Here is a 14646-nt window from a genome sequence, read left to right as displayed (position 1 = left end):
AAAAGGTATCACCTATCTACTTCTCAATTATTCAACGTTGCCACTCCATTGTAAATCGTCCCGTCCTAATAATACGCTATTCTGGCTAAAATGCCCTCTCTATTAAAGCTATAATAAATATCGCCCTAAATATAGCTTCATAAAGCCATGAAAATGTAAACAGTCTTCAGCAATACCTTCTAGCTACTCAGAAAGGTGCGCAAGGATATGAAGGATATAATATAACCTATAAAATCAGTCAGTAGCCATCATGCTTTCGTCGCGGTCGGACGTCTTCACAAAATTAACTGACTGTACCTTTCTTACGTGACCCCGTAGTTAAAACTTCGCGTGGTATTCATTTATTTAAATGATCAACAGTGTTTATTGTAATGAAGGCGGTGGATATAAATGCCTTGTGGGTGTTAGTTAATAAAGTAAACACATTAGACGTTATTGTGGTAATGTTTTTGTTAGTCTTTGTGTGACAAGGATGGATTACTTGCTCCCGGTCCTCTGGCTTAGCCTCTTTGTACAAGGTAAGTTATGCATGTTTGAATTTTAAATTCTAAACTTTTATAATTGTAGGTAGGTAGGTATAACAGCTAGAAAATATTTATGAAATTAGCATAATTAAACGAGATGTCATCTTGTAAATGGAATTCAAATATAAACCGTAAATACACAGGTACTATGACGACCTTTTTGAATAAATGGAATCATGATTTACCCTCCTTTTGAAGCTAAACTGTGTACGTTTTCCAATTAAATGAAAATTGCCCCACGTTGGGTGCCAAATATAAATTACCTTACCTTGGCGCAAAATCCAAATTAGCAGTGTCAAAGAATTTATTGACATGGCCTTTTTGTTTATATAATCAACTAAATGAAATAACTGTATAGAGGGTGGAATTTTATCAGTGTACTTCTGGATGGGTTAGTATACCTACCCGTCTCATGGTATAGAGCAGTGTTTTCCAACCTGTGGGTCGCGACCCTCTGGGGGGTCGCGAAGCCTCTGTAGGGGGGTCGCCAGAAATCGAAAAAACTGGGTACTTAAGTAAAAAAATATTAATAAAGACAATGAATATTTATTAATTAATCATGAACACCATAAATAATAATACGGTAACATTCACATATTATAAATAGACCTGATGCTTTCAGGAGGTGATAGAGGAAGGCATTTCCAGTCGATTGATCCCAATAATTAATTATCTGAAACTAGACCACTTCTATGATATTTAATTTAAATATTTAAGTTTTTGCCAAAACTTTAAGCTTAAAACCGAAAATTTTAAAAACTACCCATTTTTCAATTACTTTTTGGTTGTTTTGCATAAGTAACACCTTAATAAACTAATTAAAATAATGAAATACATGTGCATTATTCGACTTAAATTTTATTAGACACAATACCTCAAATTAATTTTTCCGCCTTCTCTGGTTGTTTTGGCCATATGTTGGTGATACCTAAATTGATTTGATATTGAAATATCTTATTTGAAAGCTTATAAGTAAGTTGACAATGTTTTAAGCTGTAGTGCAGAATGACATTCTTTTTTTAATTTAACTTTTTTGTTTTTACGTTTTGAATATTTAAAAAAAATGTTTAACTATTTTGTGGTAAGTATTGTATCTAATTTAAGTCGAATAATGATTCTTTTAATTAGTTTATTATATTAGTTTTAAGTAGTTTACTTATATGTAAAACAAAAAAGTAATTGAAATATAGCTATTTAAAAAACTTAAATAAAAATATTTAATATCTTAGAAATTGTTAAGTTTCGAATAATGCAATATAGGGTTCAATCGACTGGAAATGCTTTCCTCTATCGCCTCCTGAAAGGATCAGGTATACTTACCAATAACCCTGTATACTTACTTACATGATAAAAAAACCGAAGGGTCAAGGTCAAAATTTCCTCCCAGGGGGGTCGCATAATGAAAAAGGTTGAAAAACACTGGTATAGAGCATTGAGCAACTTTCATTATGAGCTCGGCATTGACCCACAAAAATCGCAAAAAATGCACTTTCTATCAAGTTTGGTCGAGAGGTTTTTTTTTATGAACAATCACCATTTCTAAAATGGTAGTTTCACTTCACGCCCATGTGATGTTACCAAACGTGGGACAGGATCCACATACCTTATTATTATGCCTAGGTAGTAGTACTTTATAGACAGCTTATTATATGGAGTGTCAGTGGAAAAGAAATGTTTCAACAAATAAAACCCCACTTCGACTACTGAGCTTTTATTTTGAATACGTTAGAAGTTTTTGATATTAAATATAAATAAATAAATAAATATGTGGGGACATCTCACACACGGCCATCCGACCCCAAGCTAGGCAGAACCTGTGTTATGGGTGTCGGACAGCTGATATATCTACACAAATACATAGATAGATAGATACTAAATATAAATATCAACACCCAAGACCCGAGAACAAATATCTGTGTTTAAACAAATATCTGCCCCAGCCGGGAATCGAACCCGGGACCTTCGGCTCAGTAGTCAGGGTCACTAACCACTACGCCATACACTTCATTCATGGTTTATTTAACCGGTAGAATCCCGTGAAATCAGACACAATAAAAATGTATTGTGTCTCGCGCGATATAGCGCCTTTTGGGAGCTCAGAGGTTAAAACGGTTTGTCAGTAAAGAAAATTAGGATAGTTTTTTCCCTTATAAAAGCTAAACTACTAGTAAAGCTTTGAACTGCCTCTGTGGTCTAGTGGTAGAAGCTTCGCTTCATGACCCTGAGGTCCCGGGTTCGATTCCCGGGTGGGACCATCAATTTGTGTTTCTAAATTGTGGTTCTAAGTTTGGTTAGGACATAGAAGGCTGATCACCTGTTGTCCGAAACAGTGAAACGATCCATGCTGTCGGATGGGCATGTAAAGCAGTCGGTCCTGCGCCTAGCTCTCTCCAGTCGTGTCGGTCAATCCGTCCCATTGGGTTATGAGAGTGATGGAACAGAGAGTGCTCCTGTGTACTGCGCACACACTTGGGCACTATAATCTACTCCTGCGTAGTTGGCTGATCTCAATTGAGATTGGCCGCCGTAGTCGAAATTCGGCTAGGAGGACATTATTATTATTACTAGTAAAGCTAAACTATGGCCAATGAGATTGACTTTTTTAACTGTAGTTTATTATCCTTGAAAAGAAATTTGGCATCGGAGCATACTTTGGTTCCCAGACAATTTAATCTTAATAATAACTTTTGTATTCTTTATTAAAATAACAATATACGTACTTTATACATATTTATAAGTTCTTATTCTCACTGTTAGCGTAACTTACTTCCTGTAATTGCTAATTGCCTAGTTTTACCTAATGTGTAAATTAGACTTACCATAACTGTATTTTTTGTAATAATCTACTACCATATGCGAAAACTATTAAATGGCTCTTAGATGCATCATATAAATGTTAAATAGTTTAAGATAGCTGTAAGTTTATCCGAAAACAATAAAATAAATAAATAAATAGTTATGTTTTTGTTTGTGAAACACACTTTTACTAATAATATTGGTCAGTATGTGACATCTTGACACTGGTGACGGCAAGCTGTACCTAATGCATGGAAGTAATAAGTAGTATAAGTACTGTTGTACGTAAGTACTTATTACTTACTTGACCAAATGATAAAAAAGGTGGAAATAAATTACAATATCCATTCACAAATTGCAAATAATATGTGACTGCTATACATATATAACGCACCTAAGTTGGTTCGGATTTACTGTTTCTCCTTCGCAATGAGTAATCCAGCATACCTAGTACCGTACACAAGACGCGCGGAACAAGACGTGACAAAAATTTTCCGTCGCGGTCGCACTTGAGGCCACGCGATGTGATAGAGCGCAACGCAAGATTTATCTCACGTCTTGTTTGTGCTAGGTATGGAATGGTATGGAGTAGCACACTAGGACAAGCACAAGCTTCGTACCCAATGCTTACAGAATGACTCGACAAATTTCTAAAACTAAAGCAACAGGGTGCTAAAAATCCACAATACCGAATTGTTCCAGAAACCTTGCAACTCCGAATAGTGCGGGTGTCGGTGCCGGCGTACAGGCTGCGCGGACAGACGGCGTCGCTCGAGTGCGACTACGAGCTCGGAGGGAGCATCCTGTATTCCGTGAAGTGGTACCGGGACAATGAGGAGTTCTACCGGTACTTGCCCAAGTACGATCCGCCGAAACACGCGTACAAGTTGGATGGGATTAAAGTTGACGTGAGTGATTTTTTTTTTTTTAATACATTCTCGAGCAACGAAAAAGTTCCACCAGACATTGACGTTCCATATGTCATTGGAACTTTTTCATTGCTCGTGAGTGAACATTTAATTACCTAATAAACATCTCTAGAGAGTCTAGATAGCAGTTAAGAGTCCGATGTCAGGGGTTTTAAACGTTAAACAACGGTTTGCAATGGCTAATCCAACAGTGCACAAATCTCAATACATTAACGTTTTTTTTAACAATAAGCTTGTAATTATAGTACCTTCAAACAGTAATCTTTTACAGTAAATTACGTAGGTAATGAGATAATTTTGATAATTTGCTTTGAATACAAATTAATTAAGTACCTACAGTTGATTATACTAAATATGTACGTATGTAAGTATGTACTATTGTGTACTGACGTCTTAGTCAAGGCAATATCGAATACAAGATATTGTTTTAAAACCAAATTAAATAACGAGAAAAATCTAATAAAATGCTTTTAGAGAGTTTCTAAAAACCTTTAGGGATATTAAATTGAAGATTGTTGAGAATGACCATGGTGATAAATCATGGATGTGTGAAATTTATATTTTATTTTTGTGCGTAAAATCTCAAAAAGCTTAAGTTATGCCAACAACGTCGATGAATTTAAAATAATTTTGAACCAAACAAAACTAAAATGTTTTGCCAAAAATCCTCAATTCTTCAAAAAATAAAAATGTTGTATCCAATAGTATTGTTAGTGCTTTCACTGACCCATCGACAAAGAGCTGAACAATTTTGACTCTAGCCTCCTTTTGTGCACATGACGGCGTTTTGAGTTTATTTTCCTGAACTGAAAACATGAGTACAAAGAGGCAAGTCCGGAAACAGTAATCGACAAACGGAAAAACTTTGATGTTTTTTGACCCACAATTGAGTGACACCGGTATACCTACCTACATTTTATCAACTCTGATTAAGGCAGGCTTATACAAAATTTAAGCCAAAATAAGGGTCGTTTTCTAATGCTGTTTTGGTCCATGTTTGAGCAAAACAGGTCAATTCCAGGTCAACTCCTGAGGGAACTACACTAGGATCTATACGAATCGTGTTCTAGTTACACTAGATTTTAGTCCTTTTAGCATGTCAGTGACAAAAACTGGAGTATGGTTTGCCACTGTGCTAAAATGTTTTTGCACCAGTAGCTGATTGCCCAGGATGCACCGAACTTATACATTATGGAGGACTATTCCTCCTTGATGAATTACGAATTAAATTTTGAAGTATAGAAGTGTTGCTGATCTTTCAATACTCTCTCGTTTCATGTTATGATTGTAAGAAACTTACGTCTGTAAAAGTGTTTCGTCGTATATAGCATGAAAAATCCTCCTAGGAACGAAGTTTCGGGGCATTGCTACGATATCTTATTGACTAAACATACACTCAATTGCAAGATAGCACTTTTGTAAAGCTTCCTCCAACGTCTCTTGGAAAAGCCCGTATACCTCTGACTACGTCCTGACGATCTCCATCCTTATACTTCACCTCGACTATGTCCTGAAGATATGTCTGCTTCCAGCTGGGCAGGTCGGACTCTCGTCGCGTGGTGCTGCAGCAGGTGACGCTCCGGTCCAGCGGCGCGTACCGCTGCGAGGTGTCCGCCGAGGCGCCCAGCTTCGCCTCCGCCGCCGGCGAGGGACGCATGGAAGTCATATGTAAGTTGGAACAACCTGAAGTGGCAGGCGGAATAAAGAAAATAGAGCTGCCCCTGTAGCACGGAGCGCTATTAAGACGTGACAAAAGTTCTCCGTCGCGCTCGCTCTTGAGGCTGCGCGATGTGTATGAGCGCGATGCAAAACTCTTGCCACGTCTTAAATGACGTAGCGCGGGGCGCCTTGAAGAGTTTCGATGAGGATCTAAGGCCATAAAATATCAATATCAATTTAAGTTGCTAATTGAGATTACTTTGTAATTGACAAACGCCATTGACAAAAGTCTTTAGACGTACGCAAAACAAACAATTCCCAAAAAACTCCATTACAGGAAATTAGTTTGAAGGCCATGAATAAATAAACAAGGTTGTGAAATAAACTGATCGATAAAGGTCGGTGACTTTTGTGAGTATAAGCTCTTTGTAATACTTCCATAACAGCCGTTAATATTTCGTTGCAAAGCTAAAGTCTTAAAGGCTTAATATTTTGTTAGCTAATGCCGGGCGCCGTGCAGTCGTGTTTACTTGTTGTAGGTACCGGCTTTGCCCCGTCCTGTTGATAAAATGTGCTCGAACAAAGCGTTTGTGAAACTAAATTTGAAGCTCCGCTCAAATTTTTCAACAAATACTAACTTACAAACTACAATGAGCTTTGGTAAAAGGGTTTAAGGTACAATCTGAAAGGCTATCATTGAACTTGTAAATGTAAAAATATTGCGAAAAATAACCCTGCATTCTAGAAAGAAAGACAATGTCTAACTATTTTTGTAACTGTTACTGTTAAGACCTCGTTCTGTGACTTAATTATTTGTTTCGTATTTCCTAAGCTTGGACCATTTCTTACCACTGGTCCACTGCGGGTTAGTTGGGTTCACACATCTAGATATCGGCCATCATGTAGGTTCTATATCTACAAATTATGCACATTTCTTCAGTATATTTTACTTAAATTCATTTATCAATTACATCATCCATTGAGCAAAGTAACTACACTTAAACTTCGATCATATTCATACACTTAAAATAATTTCCTACCGATAAACAGAGTAATCTTTATTATTAAACAATGACTAAAGATAGTTCTGGCTTAAGATTACTGACTACTACCCATCTTCAGACTACTGATTTGTATGAAAGATGGACTCTAATCGATTCTAAGCCAGTACCATATTTAGTCCACGTTTCATAATAAGGGTGTGAGAGTTTATTGTACTAATTGTTTTAGACTTACCACGGGAAGGCCCCAGTATAACGGGCAACGAGGAGGAGAACCGCAGAGGTGATTACTTATTCCTCAACTGCACATCGGGGAGATCCTACCCCGCCGCAGAGCTAAGTTGGGACATAGATGGCGAAAAGGTAAGACTTAGACCATTAATTTAGTTACAGGGGAGTCACTCACCAAGACGAACGAACGAACAAGAATTGTCACGCAATCGGCAGGCTTAATATAACGAGATAGAGCCCACGGCTCTATCTTATAGTGTCTCGTCTCGTGTTTCACAGGCCGACACGCTAAGATTAAAAAAGTCAAGGAGTCACTCTAGCTTACGACAAATGCTGTTTCAGAGGGTTTCTGCGCTGAAAATGACTATTTCTCGTTACATAAGGCTGACAGATTGCATGTCAGTTTGTTGAAAACATTACTAAATGTTTGGACTTATCTTAATTCATCGTTAATAGTCGTTATATATGTTTCCTCACAGCTCTCGTTTTTTGTAAAGCTAGAATTGCCTTCCAGATTACTATACGATATGGGTAGCATTCGAATATTATAAGAATGCAAATACAGGTCCAATATTAGGATAACATAGCCTAGTAGAATATTTAACATTAAGTTAAGTAATCAGTAAATTGTTAGTGATAATAAGAAAGACTATACGTAAGGTGAACTTAACTTTGCAATGTAGGTTAATTCCGGCTGAGTGCGTAAAACCTACAAACCAAACACCAAAAGACCTAATTTAATCCGGTCTTTCACTAATAAGATTCATAATTTCGCGTTGAAACCATAAAAATTATACGTTTAACCTTAGGCAGTAGGCAGTCGTGCCAAGAGGCCTGAAGTGAGCTTCGCAGGCTGTAATCCGTTTAAAGTAATTTGTTTCACCGCAGTTCCTGCCTGCAGTAGTCGTTTGAATTAAGTTACTGTTCAACAATACAGAACAACACTCATTTACATGTAATTAGCCCTGAGTGATTCATTAGGCAATGAGGAGATGTAGTGTTTACGTTGACGAGCTTTTGTTGACGGCGATTTTATATTGCCGCCTAGATTGGTAGTTTAACGGCGTCGCGCTGAAAGCTTGGAGACTGTAGGAGCTTTAAGACATGTAGAGCTTTTGTAGAGGACGTCGTCGGGTATTGTAATAACATGAACTGTTTATTTTGTTTCGTGAGTTCCTTTAACAAACAACTGTATTGGGTGTAAGCTATTATTGATTTTGCGAGTAGGTTGTGTGGTCGTTGTTTGAGAATATTTGTTTTACTTATAGTACACATTTCTATGAATGCGTTTTAAACTAAAAACAGTACTGGTGCTAAAGGTGCCTACTCGAGTGACGTGACGTGACCTGTTCCTTAGAAACGCACCCAGACTGGCTAATCATTTCACCATGGTGACTAACCATAGCCAAGTAGGTACATGTCTATTAGAAACCTCCACGCTAACAAGCAGTTATCATATCCTACCCTGTGACACCACAGTATTCAATAATTAACCAATCAGGTGACGAATCCGGATCTGCTGGTGCCGTACGGCGCGACGGCGCACGCGCACGGGCTGGTGTCCGTGGCGCTGGGGCTGCTGGTGCCGCGCGGGCGCAGCATGCAGGTGCGCTGCACGGCGCGCGTGGCGCCCGCGTGGCGCGAGGGCAGCGAGGCCGTCGTGGGCCACGGGCTGCTCGCGCACAGCAAGGAGGCCATGCTCCTAGGTGAGTGAGAGGACAAGTAGAACTACTGCTGGTGCAGTACGGCGCGACGGCGCACGGGCTGGTGGCCATGCTCTTAGGTCAACTAAATAGTAGATGTTTATCTGCCCCAAGCTTCGGAAGCAGCTTCACTACCGCCTTGGCTATGGTGCCGTCAAATCGGGAGAGAAAGATGCCCATTTAGATCCCGACTCTCTGCTCCCTTTCTAATGATAAATCATAATTGTAGTATCATTAAAGCAGGTATATTAAGAAAATATCTCAATTGGAAATTCCATAACCATTATCAAGAGTCAATAAACCAATTCCAACTTATAGCAATAAAGTAAAACTTTTGCGCCGACCCTAATCAGCGAACATCTCTATTCTCTCACGTACGAATTGCAACTTTGCCGCACTAAAGCAAAAGCATGAACAATGGTATAAATTGAACAAACATGTACCACGTAGGTACATGGGGTGCAGCGCTTTATAATCGGATTAATCGCACGAGGTTCTTTGTTTTTCTTGCAGTTCGCAGCGCCGGGGAGCGCACACTCCACAGCGGCATAATGGTTATACTCACTCTTCTGATACGGACGGTTTTCAAGGAATTTTAGTGATTAGCCCCGCAATAGACATTTATGAAAACTTGAGACTTCGTTAGCGTAAGTAAGAATAAAGTTGGTTTCTTTTGTATTGCTGCTTTTGTTTGCTCTGCTGTAGATAGGGCGAGTATTTTCTGGCTGTTGGAAATGGAAATTAGACTCGTTCTCAGGAAGATGTTAAGTTCTACTACTTTAATGCAATACGAATATACAAATTATCGACGAAACAATGTTATAATTTTGTTTAAAAAAATAAGACCTAGGTATTTATTATGATTGTTAGTTATTATGTTTATAATGATTGTTTAAAATGGCTAAAAAGTAAATAAAACAACTTAATGAATCAAATTGTTTTACCTAATATAATTTTTAAATAGAAAAGTTTTAGAATTACTGTGAATAATTGTATGCTTTAGCGGATATAAAATAGATTTGCCTTCCAAATTGTAAAATAGTACCTATATGAAATTATATTATAGAGTAAGATCTTGCAAATTATTTAGAATTATCATAATTATTTTGTTGTACTTATTGCTACTTTACTATCGCCGAAGGTTTATAAATAAAAATTGTAAATAAACATTTTCAAACTAACACTATTGTTTTATTTTAAACAATGTTTGGATTACCACGATCACCAAGCCAGCAGCGATTCGCATAAGTAAGACTATGCAGTAATTACAAAAAAAAACAATCAAATTTTTTCAGCTTTTTTTTTAGTTACAATAGTTTTTTTCAAGAAACAACGCACTAATAACATTTATTAACCATTATGGAACTTTTATTTTCATCATAGCTCACGGAAAAGAGCAAAGCATAAACGTAGGTATGTGAAAAGTCTATGTAAAATAGTTAGATTTAAACACGTGCAGCGCATAATGGTCACAGTCATATAGCACATATAAACGTAACTGAAGTCGATCCGTTTATCGTCTTTCTTTTTTCTGTCTGGTTGACAGAAGAAAAGAAAGGCCATTCGCTTACATTACGTTTATACATGTACTTTGACCGTAAGGGTGTTGTCAGATTAGGGATCTTCTTAGCACCAAATTTGGGAGTAATTTTAACGTACATAAGTACATTTAACAGCGCATCAGAATATTGAAAACCAAAAAAGTAAATTTTGTGTTCAAATTTTAATTATCTACATCTATAAAAAATATTCCATCTAGTGTCGGAACTTTGTAAGTGGAACATTTTCATTGCTCGCGACTGTAATAAGACACCCCAAGGCAGACAAATCCACGTAAACACATTCACAAATCACGCTAACCGACAAGATTAGTGTTCTAATAGATGACACGGCCGAATTACTCGCCTCGCACCTTTGTTGATTTAGCGGTCTTCGTGTGAAAAAAAATGTCTGCAAGACTAAATGATCAATGGTAGATAGTCACGCCACAGTAAGGGCACGCGACTGCTATGTCACTTTATACCTACCACCGGCTTTTTAGCTTCCTAAAAGAAATGTGACGGTATTTTGTCTAATCCCCAAGTACCTTTGAGTTAGGTACCTAGAGTATTTTTGTAAATGAAAATTTAGAAAACATAGGGAATTTTAACAAAAATATTTTGACAAAAAACAGTGTTTCGTGCCATAATGGAGCTCCGAAATGAATTATCAATTTCCATTTTTTTTTTGTGAGATGACAAGTAACTTCATTGAAAGATGAACTGAAAAACATATTCAGACTGGAATATTTCTATAGTTACAGGTAGCATTTGCCGGTAAAATACAGTAGGTATAAGGAAAAAGGAAAAACATCCATCTAATTAATTGCCAACCCAATTGTACTGGTATCAAAGAAAACATTTTAATTATAGTTATTACTTTATTTTATTTTATTTTATTTTATTTTATTTGGAAAGCTAACAACTTTAAGTACAAAGATATAAACATTATATTAGGTATCATATGAGTTAATAACAAGCTTTCACATATAATTACAAATATAGGTACTAAGTAGGAGAGCGTAGTTTATGACAAAGTTTGCACAAACACATACCTACGTTACAAATTAAAAGCTACGTAAGTACCTACTAACGTAGGTTAAAACAACGTCACGTTATGAGAAAAAGTAAGAAAAAAAAAATTATTATAAAGGTAAGATGCTCTAGAAGTTATATGCTATGACTACAATTATGTAAATAATCGGGTCTGTAAACCACTACGGCTATTGGTAGATTTTATATTTCGGTAAATTACCTACACAAATATATTAAATAAAATAAAGTAAATGTTACTGTTGAATGGATGCCACGAAAGTTCTAATAACGTATTTCTTTAACGAATCGATGCCACTACAAAAGATATCTAAATCAGTTTCGCTAGACAGATTATTAAAAGTGCTGCACGCCCTAAGAATATATGAATTCTTTCTGTAGTTGGTACTAACAAAAGGAACGAAAAATACTTTATTATTCCTAAATTTGCGAGCGGGTACATTAATATTGATTTTTCTAAGTAACGAGGGACAGTCACAAGATCCTCTGATTATTTTTATGAGTAAAATTATGTCAGATATTATTCTGCGCAGATGCAGTGGCAGCAGATGGAATTTGGCACATCTCTGTTCATAAGTCATATTAACGGATATATTAAATTTGAATTTAAGATATCGTGTGAATTTTCTTTGTATCTTTTCAATTCTATCAGAGTATGTTTCATAATTAGGATTCCAAACCTGGCAAGCGTATTCCAAATGACTCCGTACATACGAACAATAAAGTAGTTTAACCGTTTTCATGTTTTTAAATTTTTTTGATGATCGCATTAAAAAACCCAATGCTTTAGATGCTTTACTCACGATGTCATCGATGTGTTTATCAAACAGCAGCTTACTGTCGTGAGTAACACCCAGATCACGCATATTAGATACTCGAGTAAGATATTGATTTTTAACACTGTAATTTGTTGAAAAAGGTGATGGTTTTCGCGTAAATGTCATAAAATAACATTTGGAGACGTTTAAATCTAGTTTATTACGCTCACAATAAATGTCAAGTCTATTTAAATCTTGTTGTAAAAGTAATGCATCCGACTCATTATTGACAACCCTGTAAACTTTCATGTCGTCAGCGAAAAGCAAATGATGGGAGTGTTGAAAGCAACTATCAATATCTGTTATGAAAATTACAAAGAGGAGGGGTCCTAAAAGAGATCCTTGGGGTACTCCTGATGGTATGCATCGCCAAGAAGATGTGTATCCATTCAACACTACTGCTTGGGACCTGTTATGCACGTAGGAGGTAAACCATCGAAAAAGATCACCTCTTATACCTAGATATCCTAGCTTTAATAGAAGCAGTTTGTGATCTATTCGGTCAAAGGCCTTACTGTAATCCGTATAAATAGTGTCAACCTGATCACCAGCATTCATACTAAATGTAACAAAATCATTTAGAATTACCTGCGAGTATATTGATAGAGAAAAACATGAACTAAACAGAAAAAGCAGACCACAAGCGTTCATTAGTCTATGAATGAGTCCTTCAAAGAGTGATCCGTTCCTATTTATATTTTTAATTTAAAATTCATTCGTCCGCCTGAGCCCATTGAATACAGTCTCATAACGGTCGCTGTTCATACACCTTTCATGTTGTACTAGACTCCAGTCATTTGCCCGGTCTCATTAAAATCGCTTTTTGCATTAATAGACAGCGCTAGTATAAATACTATGCGGTGGTGTAACTTATGTGCCCACCGTTATTGTGACTGTATAATATATATGGACGACCGAATGGCGTAGTGGTTAGTGACCTTGACAACTGAGCCGAAGGTCCCGGGTTCGATTCCCGGCTGGGGCAGATATATGTGTAAACACAGATATTTGTTCTCGGGTCTTGGATGTGCCCGTAAAATGGCAATAGGCCCGCCCCCTATTACATTGGGACTAACATAACACTCTGGCGAAAAGTGGGTGCAGCAATGCACCTCTGCCTACCCCGCAAGAGAGTACATTAGTACAAGGCGTGAGTGTGTGTTTTTTTTTAAATAATATATACATATAACTAATACGATATCAGTTTCAAAACTTTTGCTGTCGCAAAAATGTTTTTTTTGCCGAAAGAATCTCGATTAATTTCATCTTGAAACAACATAGGTAATATAATTTAATAATAAATGTAACTCACAGTGCACACAGAAGTTTTACTATGTTTTTTATGGAGACATAAAACGGCCCGTATGCCTACTTACTTGCCTTTCATTAATTATGCAATGTTTTTATTCAATTAGTCGTTTGGGTGACCGTAATTAAACCCAAAGGATACTGGCTTAAACAAACGAATGGATTTTTAAAAAAAATGCAGCCCCGTAATGTTCCTAGAAAAGTAAAAGAGTATTTCATCATACAAACACAAAATATTCATGCGAGTTAGTTTAAAGATTTTTTTATCGATTTCGCCCTATTGCGAAACAGCAAATCTTTTAGGCACATCAATGATAAATAAATATGATGTGCCCCTGCCAAGACTTGATTCTGGTAGTTTAGTGCTTTAGGGCTGATTTTTCAATGGTCAGATAAGTGTTATCTGAAGAATAAAACTGTTGCTGTCATTGTCTAATACAAACATGTGACAGCAACAATTTTATTTCTCAGATAACACTTATCGCATATAGAAAAATCAGCCCTTAGTTAATTTAATTTACGTAGGTAGGTATGTAGTAGTAAAAATAATTTAAATTAATCCAGAAACAAATATTTTCATGCTAGCTGCGTATTCAATTAGAGTGGGTAGATGTACTAGGAGGGCAGGAGTGACACGGTGATTACTCAAGTGCTGTGCTGAGGTCAGTCGCAGTTTGTGGAAGTAAATGTAAGGAGTTTTATAGAAATACTGGTACAAAATGTTAAGTTAAATGTTAGCAAATAGTAAAACGGGACCAATTTACGTATTTGGTACAAAGTTGATGTAAGGTTAATGAACATTATGATAAATTTTTAAACCTGACTTTTTATCTTAACAATATCGGAAAACTGTATGTAAATTATTTGATTCAGGCATGGCATAATATTCAAGCTGTTTTGGTAGGTACCTATCTTAATTATGAAGGATCATGATTTTCTAAAATGTCAATGCAAACTTGTAAAAATGTCATCACCATAGAGTTAAAAGGGTGTCGAAAGTGCGGATTTTGCCATCGGCTTTATAGTATCCATTTCGGTGGATCCATAAAATAGAAAATGGATAAAAAAGGTAAAACGTTCACTAAA

The 14646-nt window shown here is 36.6% G+C and overlaps 1 protein-coding gene across 2 annotated transcripts; it reads left to right on the top strand.

Annotated features, from left to right (window-relative positions):
• Nucleotides 1–232: 232 nt before the first annotated feature.
• Nucleotides 233–10027, top strand: LOC105395552. 2 transcript variants are annotated; one of them, XM_048628989.1, is made up of 6 exons: nt 234–518; nt 4023–4228; nt 5782–5917; nt 7139–7272; nt 8642–8846; nt 9357–10027. In XM_048628989.1, exons 1-6 carry the CDS (start codon nt 473–475, stop codon nt 9440–9442), a joined length of 813 nt encoding a protein of 270 aa, XP_048484946.1. In that variant the 5' UTR covers nt 234–472; the 3' UTR covers nt 9443–10027. The 2 variants fall into 2 exon arrangements, with proteins under 2 accessions (XP_048484947.1, XP_048484946.1); XM_048628990.1 differs by lacking the exon at nt 9357–10027 and having other exon boundaries at nt 233–518; nt 8642–8854.
• The last annotated feature ends 4619 nt before the right edge of the window (nt 10028–14646 follow it).

This window comes from Plutella xylostella, chromosome 22, assembly GCF_932276165.1.
Source record: "Plutella xylostella chromosome 22, ilPluXylo3.1, whole genome shotgun sequence".
NCBI lineage: Eukaryota > Metazoa > Arthropoda > Insecta > Lepidoptera > Plutellidae > Plutella > Plutella xylostella.
The sequence above is the reverse complement of the archived record's forward strand: the minus strand, read 5'-3'. Positions and strand labels throughout refer to the sequence as shown.